Genomic DNA, 22,694 nt, shown 5'->3' with positions numbered 1-22,694 from the left:
TATTATTTTTGAATAAATAAAATTCAAATCACAGGTAGCTTACCATATTTGAACCACGTAAACGGTCAAAAATTGGCTGATTTCAATATAGTTGGACAGCCGCCGTTGTCCAGTTTTGTTGTTGAGGGTTGGAAATCAAACTATCACCATACTAGTTCGAGGATGAAAATTGAACTTGTTTCTTTTATATATAACTCATGGACTTATTCTCATGTATGTACGTGGATCCTTCTCGTTTTGTCACAACTCCAAAGATGTGTTCATTTATTTACTGAAGCAGGAAAACGCCACTTGAACAACCTGGGCTACAAGAGCGCCCCCACTTTGCATGAGCCATCTCTCCTCTAAATAAAGAACAAGATGCAAATTATCATCTATTATCTTATTATTTGGCCAACAAACGGAGCCTCCACGTTCGCTGTCAAGGTCTAGAAATTCTCACATTAATCGGAAAAAAATAGAAAAATAAAAATTACCCACCATTGCCATTACGATAAAAATTAGCCTAAAATACCCATGTGCCTAATTAAAAATCACCCACCAATGCCATTATGAAAAATTAAATATAAAATATCATTTAGCTATGTATCTGTTACAAATCTATACTATTAATCTATTATCTTATTATTTGGCCAACAAACGGAGCCTCCGCGTTCGCTCTCAAGGTCTAGAAATTCTCACATTAATCGGAAAAAATAGAAAAATAAAAATTACCCACCATTGCCATTACGATAAAAATTAGCCTAAAATACCTCTGTGCCTAATTAAAAATCACCCACCAATACCATTATGAAAAATTAAATATAAAATACTATTTAGCTATGTATCTGTTATAAATATATACTATTAATAAAAACTAAAGCTAACAACAATCAATCAAAATAAAATGAAAATAAGAATAATTATCTGCATAATATTATTAAAGCTCAACAAATCAAATTCTTATTATAGGTAGATCATAGTTGAATTGTTTTAATCAATAATAAGACATAATTTACGATAATGAACAGGATGATGTATGGTAAAAAAATAGTAGAACCTTTAAGTAAGGATACAACAACATACAAATTTTTGATTTTTCAATACTAGCCGCGCAAATGTGCGGGCTATACACCTAGTTAGAGGGGGTTTTCCGATAGTGTTTATTCAACGTTCTTATAAATTCTAGTTCTCTTAACGGCATTCATCTACAACATTATGGACACTGCACATTCTCATAGCGCATATACAACATAAATTTGACAGTACCAGATCCAGTACTCGTATCCACTCTGTTCGGCTAGCTATGACTGGTTACTGGTGCTAATTTACTGTGAGATAAAAATACGGCTGGCTGGTGGCTGATACTGATTTAGTGTATGAGAAAAGCACTGCTGTTGTGTGCCTTTGTGCATCCTTTGTTTGATGCAACGGCTGTGATAATGTTTTTTTTGTCTAAAAACCACAACTCTAAGTTACCAAATAGTCTGGATGCAAGATGCAAGTATAGTAACAAACTAGAAACCTGGCGCGGCTTTGCCGCGCACCCTTCGTGGAGTTTAGCTGGTGTTTTTATGTTAGAAAATCTTTTATACTTATTTGTTTATTGAATATAATCGGAGTTTAAACATGTGTGGTAGAGAAACGGTGTTTCTTTATGTTAGAAAATCTTTTATACTTTGAATCTATTGTTTATTTATTTTACCTATAGCGGTAGGGCATATTGCGAGAGTATCGGTAGAGAAAATCTATGCTTTAATGACCATACGCATGTTGGAACTCCGTTCTCATTGGGATACGGGGAGTTAATCTAAAGTTTGAAGTATGTGTGTTTATCTACAATAAACTTAAAGTTGATACTTCATTGGACAAGTACACCAAAGTTTAAGGAGCTGAAGTTTAAACTGTAATCCATTGAAAAGAATATTTGGTATTAAATTAGCATGAAGTTGTGACGAAATGCAAGTAATATTAGAGGAAGAAAGGAGTTACTTTTGCTGCGGTAGATATTGGTCGCAAACCATGACCCTAGCTCCAGCTTTTGCATGACATCTCAGATCTAAAATAATGCAGAAGAAAATGAGTTGCCAGTTATTCCGTATGAGATAGCTTGTGTCGCTGAGGGTTATTTTTTTTCCTATCACTATCATCTATTGTGATCTTCATTTTATGAAATTGATTGCCTAATTCACGTTGCTCCTAAGCGATTCAAATGGGCACCATATGGTAAGTGGTAAGTAAACAGAACAATCCTACTATATATATGGTTGTTGTTGTCAAATTGATCACCGTAATTACTGCTCCAAATAATGATGATATATTAAGCCTCACTTAATATGAAAAGTTATAAAGGTAAGTGCATTGCTACACATTAGCGGTATTACAGATCATTTCATGCAAGTCCACGTAGGATTTTTGATCATCAGGATGACAAAAGATGGGGGAGAGAGAACAAGATGGTTGTTTTATAGGCTAAAATTTAGAACTATAAGACCATTCTATCACCATTGTACGAATTGTTGTTGCCATGTAACTCACAATATTTTTTTCTATATACAAATTATAAAGTTATGTATTTATTATGAGACAACTTATAAGACAACCTATTATTTTTATATATGAGACCGCCCTAAGTATTGTAGGAGAAAGAAATCACTACAACTGCCGAAGGGGAAGAGTTCTTGACATTTTTTTTTTGAGCTGAGCGACTCGAGTAACGGGCCATGGGAATGGAAAATTTTCCTAAGATTAATGATGCCACGTGACAGCTTGAGACCGGAGTAAACTCGGCCCGTGCCGTGGAATGGTCTAGAACTCAAAACAAATTCCTGCAGTAGCTTTCTGGCCATCCGATTAAATAAGTTGGTGATCAAACGGATGATATTTTATTGAAGACGTGGACTAATGTGCGCTCGAGTTTGGCCTGGTAGCAGGGTCACGTTTCATCTTTTAAAGATTAAATAGCCACGCACTCTAGCAAGGTAGCAATCTGGTGGAAGGAGATCAAGCAAACATACATAGAACCTCAACCACGCATCTACGCCGCACTAACCAAATAAAAAGAGAAACACAGAAGCAGTGGTCATTAGAAGAAAACAGCTATATTGCAAGCGAATCCTTAATCTGCTGCCCCATTCTGATAGGAGGGCACATCAAGCCACTATTAAGCAAGTTGAATGAAAGCGCAAGGATCATCAGTTAGTAGCAGCTAGCAAGCATGCAGCCAACACAGGCAAAGGTTGCATTATTTCAGCAAACAAGGGCCATGTAAATTATTACCGGCGGCAGCCCTTTATCTAAACACAAATAGATTAATTAGAAAGTTCCAGAAAAATAAACTCGCTAAGCTCTTGGCACCACAAATTACATGAAAGCATTATTGCAGGCATTGCATGCATGTGGCTCACCGAGCAGCTGCGATATACTTACATACGGAGTTAGCAGTCTTTTTTTTTCTCCTGGTGAGCAAACTCTCAAAATAATTTAGCAAAATTAAAATTAAACTGCATGCATGTCCAGCCTTCAGTCCCTAACAAGAAAGAAGTATATACGTGTGATGTGACAGTCGTCCAAACTTGGTATAATGTAATGTAATTCAGTATACTATATACATCATACAGAAATACATACGTTCCCTTTTCTTCCAAAAAGAAATGAACTAGTTTCGCAAAGAAAAAAAGAAGAAAAGAAATGAACTAATATGTGTGGTACACATGAGCTAGGAAGGATACAAAATTTGGATGGCTCATCCATCATGCAATGCAAGCGGATCGGAGGGCCTTTCTGTGGCCTGGAGACGGGCCTAATGCATACTACTAGTACATACTAGCGTTTGGCCAAGGTGGAGAAGGAAGCTAGGAAGATTCCTCAGAAAAGAAAAAAGATCGAGAAGGAAGAAACGACAATGGAAACATGGTGGGTTAGTAGATTCTTTGGTGATGTAGTGTCATGGAAGAAAAGACAATCGGAGCCAAGATGTATGCAGATGGCTGAAGCTGAAAAGGGAGCGAGGAGCTAGCCAGGAGGGGTCTCGCCGTCGGCGTCGTCAGTCGTCATGCTGTGCAAGCAAGCCATCCCATTGGCCGGCCGGGATGCGGCCACGTCTGCAGAACCCCATCCTCAGTGTGTGGCCTCCGGGCTCCGGGAGCTGTGGGAGCCAGCTGATCCACAAGCCCCGCCCTTCCCTAACCTCCCGACCACAGGCCACGGCCGCTGCGGCGGCGGACACGCACGGCCACCACACGTGCCCCTTATTTAATTCCTCGCAGAGCTCAGCCTCAGTACTCTGACTCTGGGTAAGCAAGGTCAGCTAGCTATAGGACGAAGCTGCAGCTAGCGCGGCAGATCAGATCGATCGAGATGGCGGCTGCCTTCTCCTCCACCGTCGGAGCTCCGGTGAGTGCTAGCAGCTGTTCAGTGCTTGCATTGCACGCTTCAATCCAAGTATAGTAATTCCATCTAGATCGATCGATCGATCATTGACGACGACCAAATTTAAAAAAAAAAAACACCACAGGCCTCCACCCCGGCCAGCTTCCTCGGGAGCAAGCTCAGCAGGAAGCAGCAGGCGACCGCCGCCGTGAACTACCATGGCAAGAGCTCCGGCGCCAACCGGTTCAGGGTCATGGCCAAGGAGATCGACGAGTCAAAGCAGACCGACACCGACAGGTGGAAGGGCCTGGCCTACGACATCTCCGACGACCAGCAGGACATCACCAGGGGGAAGGGCCTGGTCGACTCCCTCTTCCAGGCGCCCACGGGGGACGGCACCCACGAGGCCGTGCTCAGCTCCTACGAGTACATGAGCCAGGGCCTCAGGGACTACAGTGCCTGGGACAACATGAAGGACGGCTTCTACATCGCGCCGGCCTTCATGGACAAGCTCGTCGTCCACCTCTCAAAGAACTTCATGACACTGCCAAACATCAAGGTCTTCAAGTCTTCCCTGGCTGCTAGCTCATTTATTAATTAATTATATATATACCATGCATCAGCTAGCTTGATTGATCAGATTTCAGATCGATCGATTTAGCCAATCGATCAAACAACTGATCAATCCAATTCGATTCGATTTCTTCATCAGGTTCCCCTCATCCTGGGTATCTGGGGAGGCAAGGGTCAAGGAAAATCCTTCCAGTGTGAGCTTGTCTTCGCCAAGATGGGCATCACGTAAGTAACTAATTTCTGTTCTAGAGTCTAGAACTGTAGATAGATAGATACATGTATAAGTATATATATAATGCAAGCTGACAGCAGCATACGTACAATAATTGCAGCCCCATCATGATGAGCGCCGGCGAGCTTGAGAGCGGCAACGCCGGTGAGCCCGCCAAGCTCATCAGGCAGCGTTACCGTGAGGCCGCCGACATCATCAAGAAGGGCAAGATGTGCTGCCTCTTCATCAACGATCTCGACGCCGGCGCGGGTCGCATGGGCGGCACCACCCAGTACACCGTCAACAACCAGATGGTGAACGCCACCCTGATGAACATCGCCGACAACCCCACCAACGTGCAGCTCCCCGGCATGTACAACAAGGAGGAGAACCCCCGGGTGCCCATCGTCGTCACCGGCAACGACTTCTCCACGCTCTACGCGCCGCTCATCCGCGACGGCCGCATGGAGAAGTTCTACTGGGCGCCCACCCGCGAGGACCGGATCGGCGTGTGCAAGGGCATCTTCCGCACCGACGGCGTCCCCGAGGAGGACGTGGTGAAGCTCGTGGACACCTTCCCCGGCCAGTCCATCGACTTCTTCGGCGCCCTGCGTGCCCGGGTGTACGACGACGAGGTCCGCAAGTGGGTCGCCGAGACGGGCGTGGAGAACATCGGCAGGAAGCTCGTCAACTCCCGGGAGGGCCCGCCCAAGTTCGAGCAGCCCAAGATGACGATCGCCAAGCTGCTGGAATACGGGCACATGCTGGAGGCGGAGCAGGAGAACGTCAAGCGCGTGCAGCTTGCGGACAAGTACCTCAGCGAGGCGGCGCTCGGCGAGGCTAACGAGGACGCCATGAAGACCGGCGCCTTCTTCAAGTAGAAATTTAGGAAACCAACCGGCCTCTTGCTATTGAATTGCTAGGCGGCCAATTAAGGTTGCATTGCAAGATGGATGCTGTTTTACTCTTGTTCATTGTACTAGTTAAAGGCCGGATCTGGCCAAGCGATAGCTGGGGATGGAAATTTTTGTCAATAATATATAAAAATATATTATATATGTGGGCGACATATCGATTTGGTATACTATACATGGTGCAGAGTCCAAAAGAGTGAAGCAGCAGAATCTGAGTTCAATTTTCACTCTCAAACTATCGCAAAAGTCTGATTTTCAATCTTCAACTACGAAATCGGACAATACAGGCCATCCAACTGTCAAAATCGGGAAAATTTGGCCCTTGGGGTGGTTTTGAAAGTGGTTTTGCATTTTCTAAAAAAATTAAATAAACCTAATTTGATCTAAAAAATCAAAGCTAATTCACTTTAAATCAGAAAAATATGAAACTAGTACCAATTTTTTTCTAAAAATGTAACCTATCTATTATTGCTTCATTTGAATCTTAGTTATTAAAAATAATAGGCATAACTGCAAGCAACCAAATATTATGAACATAAAAAAATTAGATCTGAATAGCTCACAAGTCATGTGACAATAAATAAGTTACATTTTTAGAAAACTTTTGATATCAATTTCATAATTTTTTGACTTAAAAAATGAATTACTTATAAATTTTTAGAGTAAAATTGAATATTTTTAATTCTCACAAAATAGAAAAACAATCTTCAAAACCACCCCAGGGGCCAAATTTGATTGGTTTTGACAGTTGGATGGTCTATGTTGTCTGGTTTCATAATTGAAAGTTGAAAATCGGACTTTTGCTATAGTTGGAGGGTGTAAACCGGACTTTATAGATATCCTTTCAATCAAGGACTAATAAATAACCCTTATATGTGTGAACTCTGCTTGCCGAAGTCGTCAGAGAGAATTTCTGAAGCCAAATAAACATAACTATAACGAAACAACATCACCCTTAGCTTGTTCAAATCCAGTGATATGATGATGCAACAAATTATAATAATGGTGTAATGAGCAATGAAGTGGATACGTAGTGGGTGTTTCAGACTGGGTATATAGAATAATGAAAGAATGGGCTCCACGTACAAATGATGAGTGTTAACTGGGCAAGCAGCAAGCTTATTATGGGGGATGAAAGCGTACCGTGTACCATTTGGAGTAGATGAAAATGTATGGTCTGGGACGGCAGGCAGTCAGGCCACCGCCGGGAGGGAGCTGCTGCATGCTTCTCTATCTGAGTCCCAGCTAAAGGCCACGCAGGCATTCTGACGAACACCCAGCGTTCATCTCTGAAAACAAGCACAGATGACCTCGACCTGCTTGCTGAGCACAGTACGGTCCAGGCAATTAAGGTGCATGCTATTGGAAGGAAGGAAAGAAGGAAGGAGAGGAGGAATACGGGCAGAATGCGTGCGATAGGAAGGAGGACGTACGGCAGTCGGGACGACCAGTGTGATGTCCGGAGGCGGCGGAGCAAGACAGCAGCAGCTAGCATTGGCGGCGGCGCGGTGCCCAAATCCAAATATTAGCAGCAGCAGCCGCCGCCGCCCAAAAAGAAAGGAAGAGGAGCAGCCCGGCCCACCATATTGTAGGTTGATTTATTGAGTTGGGCCACAAGTTCGGCCTTGCAACTTAAACGCGCTGGTTGCCTGGGCGTTTTTTTTTATATTTAAAAAAAATAAAAATTTCAAAAATATATGTCCGTTTTGCAATATTTCAAAAATACCCCCCGGTCGCCCCCCATAGGGCGACAGGCCCAAAGTGTAATTTTTTTTCTTCAACTTCGCAACGAGGTCCCTAGAGAGAAAAAAAGGGGGCCCGTCGCCCCCCAACGGGCGACAGGGGCCTGTCGCCCACCCCTGGGGCGACAGGGGCCTGTCGCTCGTTGGGGGGGCGACAGTGTCCCCTCCCCTTTTATAAGCCCTGGCCGCCATATGCCGCCATTCCCTTTATCATTTAAGCCTAAAAATTCAGGAAAAAAGCTGGAGTGCTTGCCGTGTTGTCACATCTTTTTGAAATGGTGGAAGAGCACTACTATTGGCTCACGTATATCTGGGCAAAGAATGCGACATTTGGGAAACCCGTGATCGCCGTGCTGAGTAGTGGCAACCTGTGATCTCGTACTCGTAGCTAGATACACTATGGTTCCTATTTTGAGCTATTCGAGCGTGTAGTCGTCATCTACGTCGGCAGGATCTCGGCCGGTAACTCCTACCGCACGTAACTTGTCCTTCATTAAATCACAGAAAAAAATCGCAAGAACTTCCCTTATTTCACGAGCATTATGGAACCCACAAACATAACAAGTTGACATCAATGGTACCTATAGAAACAAATGACAAGTAAACTAGCACAATCATAAACATCGAATACAAATAAGCGGTCCGCAGCTATCTCATTACAAATAAACATCAGAGATACAAATATCAGATATATCTAACCACCCCTAGGGCGTCGGACCCTCTTAGCCCTCTGCTGGGCACGGACATGGCCCTCGGAGTAGGTGAGAACATCCGGAGACCTCACCTGTCGCTCAGGACGCGCAAGGGGCTGCGGTGTCTGCTGCTGAGAGATCCCAAGTGGTGCTCCTCCTAGCTGTGAATACCCCAAGACATCGGGGTCACCTTGCGCGGCAGGCTCTTCTGGAGTCAAGCTGTCGAAGTCGTCTAAGGTGAAGCTCTTGTTATCTAGTCGAAAGGAGGAAGAAGAAGGTCTGGCGCCCGCATCAAGGTAGAATCCTACGCAAAAAATGTGGATGTTAGCGTACGTATATTTCGTAATGACATGTAGAAACCGAAATACGAAACATAAACTAACCTGTGTAGACCGGTATCTGTGGCCCCGGTACCATCCCTGGATACGGTCCGCCAACTGGTGTTGTCCCTCTAAACATTCCAGTATGGCCGAACGCAGTAGCTGGATCGTATCCTGTATGTGATATTAGTAAATATGTAGAAACACTTGATCTAATTTGAAGAGATATGTACGTTACCTGCACTTGGGAAGAACTGCGACGTCGGCCCGTGCACAGTCGATGGACACGGGAACGACGACGAGGCCTGGGACGACCCGTGGCTGTCTTTGTACTGCACACGGCTTCCCAAGTTGTGCACTACCTGACGCAACTGATCACGCTGTCTCGACCATGCCTCTGTCTGCTCAAACTGGGTCATTGGAGCAGTCCGTCTCCATCATGTTGCAAAGGTGAAACTGTATCCATTCAGTAAAGGTACAGTTAGAAACGCATGAATTATGTTACGAATATAAATATATATCTTAGAAACACTATAGAGCTGAAAAAACACTGTAGCGTTTTCGTTTGTTTGTGGTAAATATTGTCCTACTATGACCTAACTAGGCTCAAAAGATTCATCTCGCAACGTACATCAAAACTATATAATTAATTTTTTTATTTATCTACATTTAGTACTCCATGCATGGGTCATTTGATATATTTAATGTTTCGATGTGATGGAGATGTGATGAAAAGTTTGGAAAATTTGTGGGAAGTGAACACAGCTATATGATGAAATGCTGATGATGAGCCTGCCGTACTGACACTGCCCGCCTGCCATGGCAGTACTACTGTCTGGAAGCATTTGCTGCTGCTGCATTCCATGGCCCTGTTTGGTTTATAGTAGCATGAGTAGTACAAAAATTTTGACCAATAATTAGAGGTACTAAATAAAAGCAATTTGCAAAACTAACTCCACAATCCTGCACTACTTCGCGAGACGAACCTAATGTGGCCTTTAACCGCACGATTAGAGGATGGTACTGTAGCATCACTGTAGCCAATCATCGATTAATTACTGTCATTAGATTCGTCGTGAAAAGTTACACCCATCCGTGAAAAGGTTTTGCAAATAAACTTCGTTTAGTACTCCATGCATTGAAGATTCTTTTTTCGGGAATTGTGCGTGCTACCTCCTTCCTAGCCTCCTCAATTTTTACGACATAATTTACTTGGACATGTAATGCCCCAAGTAGTTGGGCCATCTCTTTTAAAAAGTGGAATTCTAGTACTCAAATTAGACAATCTAATTTTAAATTCTAAGCAATTTGAGTTGGTTAGCATTTCTAAGAAATGGAAGGAGTCGAGGGTAAAAAGGACTTTTTTTATTAGTTTCATGCTAATTCGGATAGATACACCAGCATAAGGACGAGTTTGACAAAAAAAACAAAAATTGAGAGACTAAATTGGCCCATGTGAGTTTAGGTATGAACTTAACCCACAGGGCAAAGTTAAGGGAATCTGAAGATGAGATTGGATGGATCGACGACGATCATGTGTATTGAATGGATGCATGATAATAGCATTTCCAATTTGTCGGAGGGATATATGCGGGGTACATTGATACGGTGATCCGTATCAACGCGTAGTAGCTAGGCCGCGCCATGCATGCTCTTCCTCTACTGTACTCTGCTTCCAATAATTGTCATAATTTATTTCTGTCCGAAATTAATTGTTATTAATTAAGATAGCTAGTTTCAGTCTAGAGGTAGAAGAAGACCGACCAGTACGCTCGTCGTCTACCATTATTGGTAACTACACTACACTCCCTTCCTGCTTCAATAATCCTAGCTAGCCTTGTGATGCATATATGTACTAGCTAGCTAGCCAGCTGAGCGAAGCTATCCCCCGGCCCGGCCATATATATATGGAAGACGACGACGACCGCCGGAGCCTGCAGGTGGCGGTCAACAGTCTCTGCTGCCACGAAGAGCCACTCCTCGTCTCCACGCCGCCTCCTCCTCCTCGGCCACCGCCGCCTCATTATGGTGTACTACCACCACCCCAGCCGCCGCCGCTGGAGGAGATCGTCACTACTAGAAAACGGGCCATCGGTCCAGACCAAAGGTACCCCATCGGTACTGGCTGCAACAGCAGCTGATACCTTTGGCCTTGGACCAATCTAGTGGAGGACAATTGGCACCGGGTGGTGGTTCCAACCGGTTCCAATGCATCAGCATAGCCACCGGTTTGAACCACCACCCGGTACCAAATGAAGGCGGCGCTATAGGCACCGGTTGATGGTAATAACCGGTTTCTATGGTGATGAAACGTGGCAGCTGCCAGGAGCTCGGGCCTAAGGCACCGGTTGGTGCCTTGACCCGGTGCTATTGAACAAAATTTAGCACCGGGTCATTGAAATCAACCGGTGCCTTTGGCCCGAGCCTATAAATACCCCAGCCCCTCCCCCCTCGAGCTGCCGTGAACTCACTGTTCATGACAGCTGAGTGAGGTGAGGGGAGGAGAATTTTTTATTTTTTTTTGAAAAAAGGTTAGTTTTTTTTTCTTTATAACTTAGCAATTAATTTTTAGAAACAATTATTACTTGATTTAGTTTTTACATGTGATAATTATTTTTATTTGTAGCATCTTATTGTAGTTATATGCGTTATCAATTTATTTGATATTTGAATACTATCAAATTATTGTATTTATATATTTTATCAATTTATTTGATAAGTGAATAGTAGCTATTTATTATAGTTATATGCATTATCAATTATATAAATGTATTGTTATAAATTGGTAGTATGAATGAACTATTTGTACAGTACAATGATGTATATAAATGTATTATGGACCCAGATGAGTCGGCAATGGATGTACATGGTCGACCGGCGTTAAAAGGAGTTCATGGATGACGTGCATGAATTCATAGAAGCGGCCGAGAAACACAAGTATGGTGGTTTCGTTCGTTGTCCATGCAAATTCTGTAAGAATGAGAAGGATTACTCATCATCAAGAACCATCCATAGTCACTTGTTCAATAGTGGTTTCATGCCGAACTACTATGTTTGGATCAAGCATGGCGAAAGAGGAATTGTGCTGGATAATAATGTAGAAGAAGAGGACAGGATTCCTGACTTTGCAGCCAATTATAATTCCTTTTTCAATGACACTGCAATGGGTGAATCTGAAGAAGATACTGAAGGATACATTGTAGAAGATAATCTTGGTCAGATGCTGCGCGAAGCTGAGGAAGGTTGCGAAACAGAAAAGGAATCGAGAGATCTGAAGCGTATGTTGGAGGACTACAGAACATTGTTGTACCCTGATTGCAAACAAGACCAAAAGAAGTTGGGTACCACATTGGAATTATTGCAATGGAAGGCATCAAATGGTTTGTCTGACAAGGGATTCGAGGAGTTCCTGAAACTTATAAAAAACTTACTCCCTGAGGGTAACACCTTGCCGGAGACAACATATGAGGCAAAAAAAAGTTGTTTGTCCTTTAGGATTAGAGGCACAGAAGATACATGCTTGTCCTAATGACTGCATCCTATATCGAGGTGAGTATGAAAATTTGGATTCATGCCCTGTATGCAACGCATGCCGGTATAAGATCTCTAGAGATGATCCAGGCGACGTTGAGGGGATGCGTGTCAAGAAGAGGGTGCCTGCCAAGGTGATGTGGTATTTTCCTCTAATACCACGTCTGAAACGTTTGTTCATGAACAAAACGAATGCTAAATTGATGCGATGGCACAAAGAAGAACGTAAGCAAAACAATATGTTGATACACCCCCCTGATGGGTCGCAGTGGAGAAAAGTGGACAGAACATTCCTAACATTTGCAAATGATGTGAGGAATATAAGATTCGGCTTAAGTACGGATGGCATGAATCCTTTCGGTGAGCAGAGCAGTGGCCATAGTACCTGGCCTGTGACACTCTGTATATACAATCTTCCTCCCTGGTTGTGTATGAAGCGGAAATTCATTATGATGCCGGTGCATATCCCCGGCCCGAAGCAACCCGGTAACGATATAGATGTGTATCTGAAACCACTGATTGAGGATCTTCTATTGTTGTGGAAAGAGGAGGGTGTTCGTATGTGGGATACGCACGTAGATGATCATTTTAACCTTCGTGCATTGCTTTTCGTGACCACCAACGATTGGCCAGCACTAAGAAACCTCTCTGGACAATCCAATAAGGGTTATAGGGCATGCACCCATTGTTTAGAAGAAACCGACAGCATGTACCACAAGCACTGTAGGAAGATCGTGTATATGGGTCATCGTCGTTTTCTTCCGATCAAGCACCCATTAAGGAGGAGGCATGCTCACTACGATGGAAAGGCAGATCATTGTACCAAGCCTAGGCATCGTTGTGGGAAAATGGTGTTTGAAATGGTCAAAGATATAAAAGTAGTATTCGGAAAAGGACCCAGCAGCAAATCAGTGCAGAGTGATGACGGACGTGCACCTATGTGGAAGAAGAAGAATATTTTTTGGGAGTTACCTTATTGGGAAGTCTTAGACGTCCGCCACGCAATTGATGTGATGCACCTAACAAAAAATCTTTGTGTGAACCTTCTAAGTTTCCTTGGTGTCTACGGTAAGGCAAAGGATACATTGGAAGCGCGGCAAGATCTTCAACGTATGAAACAATGGACCACCCTACATCCAGAAAAAAGGGATAAAGGACGTCATTATCTAGGTCTTGCGTGCTACACTCTTAGTAAGGAAGAGAAGCAAAGTATGTTCGACTGTTTGAACAGTATCAAGTTCCCATCAGGCTACTCTTCGAATATAAAGAGGCTACTGAACTTGAAAGAGAAGAAATTCGCACACGTAAAGTCCCATGACTGCCACGTGTTGATGACGCAATTGATTCTAGTTGCACTTAGAGGTATTCTACCAGCTAATGTTCGAGCAACAATCATAAAGCTATGCGCCTTTCTCAACACAATTTCTCAGAAGGCAATCGATCCATCGAGTTTAAGCAGGCTACAAGAGGATGTTGTCCAAAGTTTAGTCAGTCTTGAAATGATATTTCCTCCATCATTCTTCAATATTATGACGCATCTTCTAGTTCACCTAGTCAAAGAGATTGGTATTCTCGATCCTATTTTCCTTCATAATATGTTCCCTTTTGAACGATACTTTGCAGTCCTAAAGAAATACGTTCGTAATCGGGCTCGTCCAGAAGGAAGCATTGCGAAGGGTTACGTCACAGAGGAGGTCACTGAGTTTTGTGTTGACTATGTGGAAGAACTCTGCCCAATTGGGATTCCAGTATCACGTCATGAGGGGCGGCTGATTGGAAAGGGCACACTTGGAAGAAAATCAGTAAATACCACAGATCATGCCACGTTGAGCAAAGCACATCTCACAGTTCTGCAACAATCAGCCTTGGTGGCTCCATACATAGAGGAGCACATGCAAATTGTGCGAAGCATATACCCTTTGAAGTCTGAGACATGGATTACAAAACATCATAACGATACATTCGCCACTTGGTTGCAGAAGGAAGTCATGGCTAACGATCGAATTCATGAGCAGCTAGCTTGGCTGGCCTGGGGTCCGGCAAATTCAATCTTGATGTACCGAGGATATGAAATTAATGGTTACACATTTTATACAAGAGCCCAAGATAACAAGAGCACCAATCAAAATAGTGGTGTCCGTATAGATGCCACCGACTCTAGTGGCCAAACGAACTCATATTTTGGTTACATTGAAGAGATCTGGGAACTTGACTATGGGCCGTTGAAAATACCTCTATTTCGTTGTCAATGGGTTAAACTCACAGGAAAAGGTGTCGATATCGACGAGTACGGAATGACAACGGTAGACCTCAAAGAGCTTGGCTATCGAGACGAACCATTCATCCTAGCTAAAGATGTCACTCAAGTTTTCTATGTGCAGGACATGTCTAGCAAACCAAGAAAGGACAAGTCCAGGAATAAATCAAGTTTTGTAGGTGCCAGAGATTAGCCAAAGCGCCATATTGTTCTGGCAGGAAAAAAGAAAATTATGGGAGTCGACAATGTCACGGATGAAGAAGAATACAATAAGGTTGAAGATATGACTCCGTTCGCAGTGGAGGTTGACACAAGTATTCTTTTAGCCGAAGAGGAGGCTCCGTACGCACGTCATGATCATAATGAAGGGACGATTGTAAAGCGAACCATCATTAATATTCACTTAGTTGAATGATTATATCTTTTAATATTTTCTGTGAACATTATTAGATTTCTTATGCAATGAATTGATTTATTGGACAATTAAATGATTTATTATGCAATTAAAATAATTAGTTATGCACCTAAATGATTTATTATGTAGTAATTAGAATTATTGTGCATTTAAATGATTTATTATGCAATTATTTGATTTATTATGCAATTAAAATAATTAGTTATGCATCTAAATGATTTATCATGTAGTAATTAGAATTATTGTGCATTTAAATGATTTATTATGCAATTATTTTATTTATTATGCAATTAAAATAACTAGTTATGCATCTAAATGATTTATTATATAGTAATTAGAATTATTGTGCATTTAAATGATTTATTATGCAATTATTTGATTTATTATGCAATTAAAATAATTAGTTATGCATCTAAATGATTTATCATGTAGTAATTAGAATTATTGTGCATCTAAATGATTTATTATGTAGTAATTAGAATTATTGTGCACGCAGATGTTCAATTTGCATAGATGGTACCTGCGAATGTCGAAGGACCATGGGAAAATGTTTGGAGTCAAGTATCGTGACCATGATTTCTTCCGCGGGGAGGAGGACTTCTGGGTGTACTTCGAAAATTTTCTATCACATTTAGCATCGACAAGCCCTCGACGCCTCTATCATCACCATTTGGGTTTTGTAAGTATCACTTACCTCTACATTAATACTTTTTGTTAACAAGAACATAATTATATGTGTGCATTATAAAATTTCTATTGTATCGTTTAGACAGGAGACCCAAAGAAGCCGAAAACATGGATGGCACCATCAGATCGGCTTCATGTATCCTTTGCTAGTCAACCAGAAAGTGCTCAACGAAAACAAATCCTATATATTCATACCATACAACTTTGGGTAAGCCTTGGTTGACTCAATCCTCTGTTATATTACTAAATAAATACTAAGTCATCTAATGCATGTATTTATATATCCTATCTATATCCGCAGTTATCATTGGATTTTACTCATACTTTCCGTAGAGACCGGCAATCTTATAGTCTTTGACTCAATGAGAAATCCAAAGTCCGCAATCCAACATATCATAGACCCCTTGAACAGGTAAGTTCAGTTTGCACAATCAAATCTTTTTTCTGTTAATAACAATTTCTGAATATCAAACTTAACTTTGAGTGCAGAGTTTGGAAAAAATTTGTGAAAAATAACAAAGGACGTGGTCAATGGAGGCCCGAACTGAACGTTAACATGGATTATCCGGTATGTTGATTCATAAAGATTTGTCTAGTTAAGTATATAATCCCAAATTGTTGTAAATTGAGTAATTTATTTGTTTCACCTTAAGTGTGCGAGACAACAACAAGGAACTGATTGGTGCGGGTACTACGTATGTGACTACTTGCACATCATGACTCCATGCGGGAAGGTTACTAATGAAGACACGAGAGTACGTCCAAACCGTTCACTAGTATATTTTCATAATTATACTAACGCACATGATGTTAATCCTTTTTTTCTAAATGATAGATGTCTCAAATGGGGGATGAATGTTACTCTACTGATCGGATCAACGCCGTGTGCGAGCAGCTCGCCGGATTCATTTTGAACGAGATCTTGGATCCTAGAGGCGAGTTCTACCACGACGGTCACATACATAGAGGACTTCCATCTACCTCCTGAGGGGACCAGTAGTTGGACTACAAACATGACTTGTACATTTGTAAATATTTTTAAACATTATGTCTTGATGTTTGTAAATTTGTAAATATATTAGTTCATCTAATTAGTTTAATTATATGCTCGCATTTCACTTTTAGTTAGTTTCAAATATTCTCTGAAAACGAACACGAACGACCAATGAACGTATAGTACTGTAGAGCTTGAGTGCGTTTAGCAATTATAAAAGAATAAATAGTAATAAATATAACAAACAAAATTGGATTTGGAAAAAAAAGAGAAAATGCCATTGGTACCGGTTGGAAAGACCAACCGGTACCAAAGGGGCTGCCACCTTGCGTCAGCGTGGCAGCCTCTTTGGTACCGGTTGGACTTTCCAACCGGTACCAATGGTGCCTAAGTCACCGGGTTAAATACCCGGTGTCCTAAGGCGAGGCTATTGGTCTCGGTTGGCGGGAACCGGTTGGAAAACCGGTGTCTAAGGCCATTTCCAACCGGTTCCATGGCCCGTTTTCTAGTAGTGCGTCGCCGGAGAAGATCATCATCAGGAGCAACGACGACAAGAATTAGTAGCAGCAGCAGAAGCGAAAGAGGCAGTGCGTTACATGGTGGCCAGGCAGGGATGCTACGCGCCCAGCAGCGACTACCTCCACCATCTGCTGCCTGCCGCTGCTGGTGGTGGTGGTCATGGCGGCGGTGTGGCCGCCGCTCGTTCCAGGGGAGTCCAGTACATCATCTATGTAGTTAACAAGTTGGGGCTTGCGGCGTCGACGGCCTTTAACGCGGTCAACTATCTCGACAGATTCCTCTCCATCAACTGCCATCTGGTAATTAATTATATATATATATATATATATATATATATATATATATATATATATATATATATATATATATATATATATATATATATATATATATATTGCTACTCATAAGTGAGTGTATGGGAATAGCTAGTAGCTAGCTCAGCTCATCATGCATGTATCCATCCATCAACTGACTGATGCATGCGCATGCCAGCAGAGGTGGGATGAGGCGTGGATGGTTGAGCTGGTGAGCGTTGCCTGCTTGTCCGTCGCATGCAAGCTGGACCAAGTCAACATCCCATCACTCCACCATCTCCAGGTACATGCATGCATGCATAGTACTAGCTCGTTACTAGTACATGCATAGTACTAGCTGGATGTAGCTAATAATATGGAGGTTGTGCAAACATGCATTTGCAGATGGAGGAGGTGCTGGGGCACTCGTTCCGGTCGGCGACGGTCCGGGACATGGAGCTGACGCTGCTCAAGGCCCTCCAATGGCGGCTCGCCTGCGTGACGCCCTACTCCTTCCTCCACCTGCTTATACCACCATCATCACCGGCCTCGGCTCGCTGCACGTACTCGCCTCCTCCTCCGCTCCCTCCAGGAGCCCTCGTTGCTCCTCCGCTTCCATCCCTCCATCATCGCCGCCTCTGCCATCCGCAGCTCTACTCTGCAGCTGGGTCTGCAGCAGCAGCAGCAGGATTATTATTCCTCCAGCGATGATGTCATCATCAGCCGCATGCTGCTGCTTGTGATCCGTCGTCCAGCAGATTATTGCCCACAAACGGTACGTGGGTAATTAAACATGCACATGCAGTACCTTCAGCTACTAGATCGATGTACACATTCTTTTATTTTTTTGGGTCAAAATGAGTACTAGTACACAGGGTTCACCTTACCGTTTTACTGTAGCAGTAACCGTTTTTTTGAAAAAAAATTTGACTTTTGTATTTTTGAATTTTGAATCGGAAAACACCGTTTACCGGACCGGTAACCGCATACCGCTCAGTAGCGGTATCGGTAAAATCACCGATAATCGACGATTTATCGGCGTTAAGGTGAACCCTGCTAGTACATGTCTAGAAAGTATGCATGGATGGTGAATTATTAATATACAATGACTGAACTGTATGCATGCATGCATGCAGAAGGATGATGATGACGACGAGTGCTTCAAGATGATGCAAGCACTACTCCTCCACGACCATGAATCCTGCTGCTTGGATCATTTGAACGGTAGCCATTGTCGTCCCTACATCAGTGATGATGAGCAGCTGCAGTACTCCACAGTTCCAGCTGGTGGGATTCCCTTCCAAACCCACGATGCCACGACTAATATTACGGCGGTCTAACAGGTCAGCATCAGTAGTTACCGCCTGTCGCCGCTGCTTGTTCGATCGGCGCCGGATCAACCATGACGACGCACCAAATTAACCAAATACACACACGATCGAGATGATCTGCTAATTCAGGACATCGCGACACATCTGCCTCACACAAACGACAACCACATTATTACTTAATTTTACCGTTCCTTTATTTACTCTAACTACTCACTCAAATCAAATTAATTACCTGCACATTAATCATCAATTAGTTACTGTTACTTGTGTGTAGAACTACGTACTGCACTAATTAGTTATTTGCATTCGTTTGTAATTTGCATTGGTTGCCTCTACTACACAATGTGATGCAACCGGAAGCACGCATATGTATTTGTGTTGTGCGTGCTACTCACTTTCGATCTTTATTTTTCTCTTAATCTTATTATTTGTACAAGTTGGTGATTATTAATAATAAATCTATTGTGTGATTAATAAATCTTATAATTACATAATAAATCAATATATATATATATATATCGTCACATTTTTATTGATTTTCTTTCATGAGAGGACTAGCTAGATAGCTAGTCAGTATTGTTTAGAGAGACCATGTGCGTTCCCTCTGGTATCAAAATGTGACATTCTTTTGGATATTGACATGCTCCATAAGCACAACACTCGACTAATAGTTCTTTACTTCTCTTACCCATCCTTTTTTTAAAAAAGGGAAAGAAACTCTCTCCAATAGTTTCCGATCCTAATTCCACATCTCCTAACAATTGACATATTACCCATCTTTGTGCGAAAAGATGTGCACGACTCCCGATCGGCCTCCCCACGGCGGCGCCTTTTGCGGAGTTAAAATGGGGCCAAAACTTCTCATTTTTTGGAGTAAAAATGAGGAACTATTGAAAATGGATTTTTTTTCTCTCTATACCTATTTGGACTACGCTCTAACAATAATAGTGATTTATTTTGATTTCCACGCGAATTAGAAAACCTAATAACTAGTCCACGTAAAATACAACCAGCAATAGCTAGGTTCAGCTAATAATATTCTGAAATTCAGAAAGGTTGTAACTCCTATTTGTATCCCTAGAGTGTCTAGGAATGGCGGACACATGCTGTTTTATAGATCAGCAATAACATGGGGGAGAAAATGGTTATTGTCTCACCCTTTGGGCCAAAGTACTTTGGAGTCGACAAATTCATAGGGTTAGACTTTGGGCCGAAAGTACTCTAGTATTGGCGGTTTTTTCTTTTTTATATTTTTTAAAAATTAAAATTTCAAAAATATATGTCCGTTTTGAAATATTTCAAATATATACCCCGGTCGCCCTCCCATAGGGCGACAGGCCCAAAGTGTAATTTTTTTTTCTTCAAATTTGCAACGAAATCCCTGGAGAAAAAAAAGGGGGGGCCTGTCGCCCCCCCAACGGGCGACAGGGGCCTGTCGCCCACCCCTTTTTTTTCCAGGGACCTATTTTGAGCTATTCGAGCGTGTATTCGTCATCATCGTCGGCAAGATCTCGGCCGCTAACTCCTACCGCACGTAACTTGTCCTTCATTAAATCACAGGAAAAAATCGCAAGAACTTCCCTTATTTCACGAGCATTATGGAACCCACAAACATAATAAGTTCACATCAATAATATCTATAGAAACAAATGACCAGTAACCTACCACAATCATAAACATCGGATACAAATAAGCGGTCCACAACTATCTCATTACAAATAAACATCAGATACATCTAACCACCCCTAGGGCGTCGGACCCTCTTAGCCCTCTGCTGGGCACGGACATGGCCCTCGGAGTAGGTGAGAACATCCGGAGACCTCACCTGTCGCTCAAGACGCGCAAGGGGCTGCGGTGTCTGCTGCTGAGAGATCCCAAGTGGTGCTCCTCCTAGCTGTGAATACCCCAAGACATCGGGGTCACCTTGCGCGGCAGGCTCTTCTGGACTCAAGCTGTCGAAGTCGTTTAAGGTGAAGGTCTCGTTATCTGGTTGAAAGGAGGAAGAAGAAGGTCTGGCGCCCGCATCGGGGTAGAATCCTACGGAAAAAAATGTGGATGTTAGCGTAAGCTCGTATATTTTGTCATGCCATGTAGAAACCGAAATACGAAACATAAACTAACCTGTGTAGGCCGGTATCTGTGGCCCCGGTACCATCCCTGGATACGGTCCGCCAACTGGTGCTGCCCCTCTAAACATTCCAGTATGGCCGAACGCAGTAGCTGGATCGTATCCTGTATGTGATATTAGTAAATATGTAGGAACACTTGATGTAATTTTAAAGAGATATGTACGTTACCTGCACTTGGGAAGAACTGCGACGTCGGCCCGTGCATGGTCGACGGACACGGGAACGACGACGAGGCCTGAGACGACCCGTGGCTGTCTTCGTACTACACACGGCTTCCGAAGTTATGCACTACCTGACGCAACTGATCACGCTGCCTCGACCATGCCTCTATCTGCTCAAACTGGGTCATTGGGGATCCGGCACGTACCCTCGTCAAGTAAGTCGAGCAGTCCGTCTCCATCATGTTGCAAAGGCGAAGCTGCATCAATTCAGTAAAGTTACAGTTACAAACACATGAATTATCTTATGAATATGATTATATATATATATATATATATATATATATATATATATATATATATATATATATATATGATTAAGAGACTCACCGCGCCAGCTAGTGCCTCCACGTGGTGCCGGCCATATCCATCCTGAGGCCTCGCCTGGTGTGGCTGCGGGTGAGTGTCAACAAAAACCAGACGAGTCCGAGTCCGGGGTAAGTACCAGGTGAGGTAAGCCCTAAAGGAGCTGTCTGTGTGTGGTCCTGTTGGATGGACCAAGAGCTCGTCTGCCTGTTCCCATTGGTCCACCCACGGCTGGATCTTGGTGAGCCAATCATCAGAGCACGGCAAACCACTCCTTGACAACCTACAAAGTGGACCACGAAGAATCGTTAGATTCGACACGAATGTATGAGCCAAGTTCATTCATAATTACATGTGGTCCTGGCGACTGACACGCTCCAACGCGGTGGGCACCGGAAACTCCTGGCGCTGTCCAAACTGTCTCCTGACTCTCCAGGGGCAATATGCCTCAACCGCGATGTCATAAACCAGGACAGCGGAAGTAAGCCACAGGCTCGCATTCGCGGAGCAGTGCGAAGACAGGCCTGCTGGTGCATGGGTAGCGACAGCCTCTGGGCTGTAAGGCTCCCAGACAACGTCCTCGGGCGTCAGCATGTCGAGCTCCGAAACAAACTCAGGATATGCGCGTCTAACCCGCGCATGTGCCCAGGACCTCTGCATTCCGAATAAGTAAAATTAAAAGTGCGCTAATACATCATGTAACAATGAATAACAAAATTAGATTTGTTGCGAACGTACCTGACGCTAGATCCAGATAGTGCCCATAGTGGGCCTCTCTTCCTTCTCGTCGCCGTACATGCCCCGTGGTAAGGCTCGTGGCTGACAAAGGGCCGACCAACGGCTAGCCTCTCGTACGACCAAAGCTGTAGCAGTAGTGGGCACCCTGACAGGATAGCATTCCCATGTGTCTTCATGCAGCCGTCACAGACTCGTGCTTGCTCCTGATGCCCTTACCTTCACTAGCTCTGCAGTCAACTGATCAAGCATCTGTCATAATGCATTGAATTTTCTCTTTTGATTTTGGGTGCACAACCTCTTAAACAGGTTCTTAAGATCCTTGTTCTTAAAGTGCTCATAGAAGTTTGCACCCATATGCCTAATGCACCACCTATTTTGGACATCGGGCCACAATGGAGGCGTTGTCGCAGTTCCACGTTGCAATTTCAGTATTGATTGCAGGATACCTGCATGCCTATCACTAATAAGGCACAC

At 43.1% G+C, this 22,694-nt stretch overlaps 1 protein-coding gene, 1 long non-coding RNA gene and 1 pseudogene across 2 annotated transcripts; 2 read left to right on the top strand and 1 right to left on the bottom strand.

Moving 5' to 3' along the window:
- Window positions 1-3,245: 3,245 nt before the first annotated feature.
- On the bottom strand, window positions 3,246-7,588 carry LOC120645318. The gene is made up of 3 exons (XR_005664228.1): window positions 7,482-7,588; window positions 7,192-7,371; window positions 3,246-3,508 (listed from the first exon to the last, which is right to left on the bottom strand). It is a non-coding gene; the product is annotated as an uncharacterized LOC120645318 (long non-coding RNA).
- LOC120645317 (ribulose bisphosphate carboxylase/oxygenase activase, chloroplastic) lies at window positions 4,156-6,221 on the top strand. Its single transcript, XM_039922120.1, has 4 exons — window positions 4,156-4,374; window positions 4,496-4,909; window positions 5,063-5,148; window positions 5,256-6,221. Exons 1-4 carry the CDS (start codon window positions 4,339-4,341, stop codon window positions 6,013-6,015), a joined length of 1,296 nt encoding a protein of 431 aa, XP_039778054.1. The 5' UTR covers window positions 4,156-4,338; the 3' UTR covers window positions 6,016-6,221.
- A 3,121-nt stretch (window positions 7,589-10,709) lies between the features above and the next one.
- LOC120646005 lies at window positions 10,710-18,838 on the top strand (annotated as a pseudogene).
- Window positions 18,839-22,694: the final 3,856 nt, after the last annotated feature.

The sequence above is a fragment of the Panicum virgatum genome, chromosome 8K (assembly GCF_016808335.1).
Source record: "Panicum virgatum strain AP13 chromosome 8K, P.virgatum_v5, whole genome shotgun sequence".
Taxonomy (NCBI): domain Eukaryota; kingdom Viridiplantae; phylum Streptophyta; class Magnoliopsida; order Poales; family Poaceae; genus Panicum; species Panicum virgatum.
Note: the sequence above shows the minus strand (reverse complement) of the source record. Positions and strands in the feature narration are given on the sequence as shown.

Excerpts from the sequence above, each read along its gene's own strand:
- LOC120645317 (XM_039922120.1), top strand. The coding sequence starts at position 4,339 with ATGGCGGCTGCCTTCTCCTCCACCGTCGGAGCTCCG. Across the intron at positions 4,375-4,495 it reads CCTCCACCGTCGGAGCTCCG|GCCTCCACCCCGGCCAGCTT; the intron begins GTGAGTGCTAGC and ends AAAACACCACAG. Across the intron at positions 5,149-5,255 it reads TTCGCCAAGATGGGCATCAC|CCCCATCATGATGAGCGCCG; the intron begins GTAAGTAACTAA and ends CAATAATTGCAG.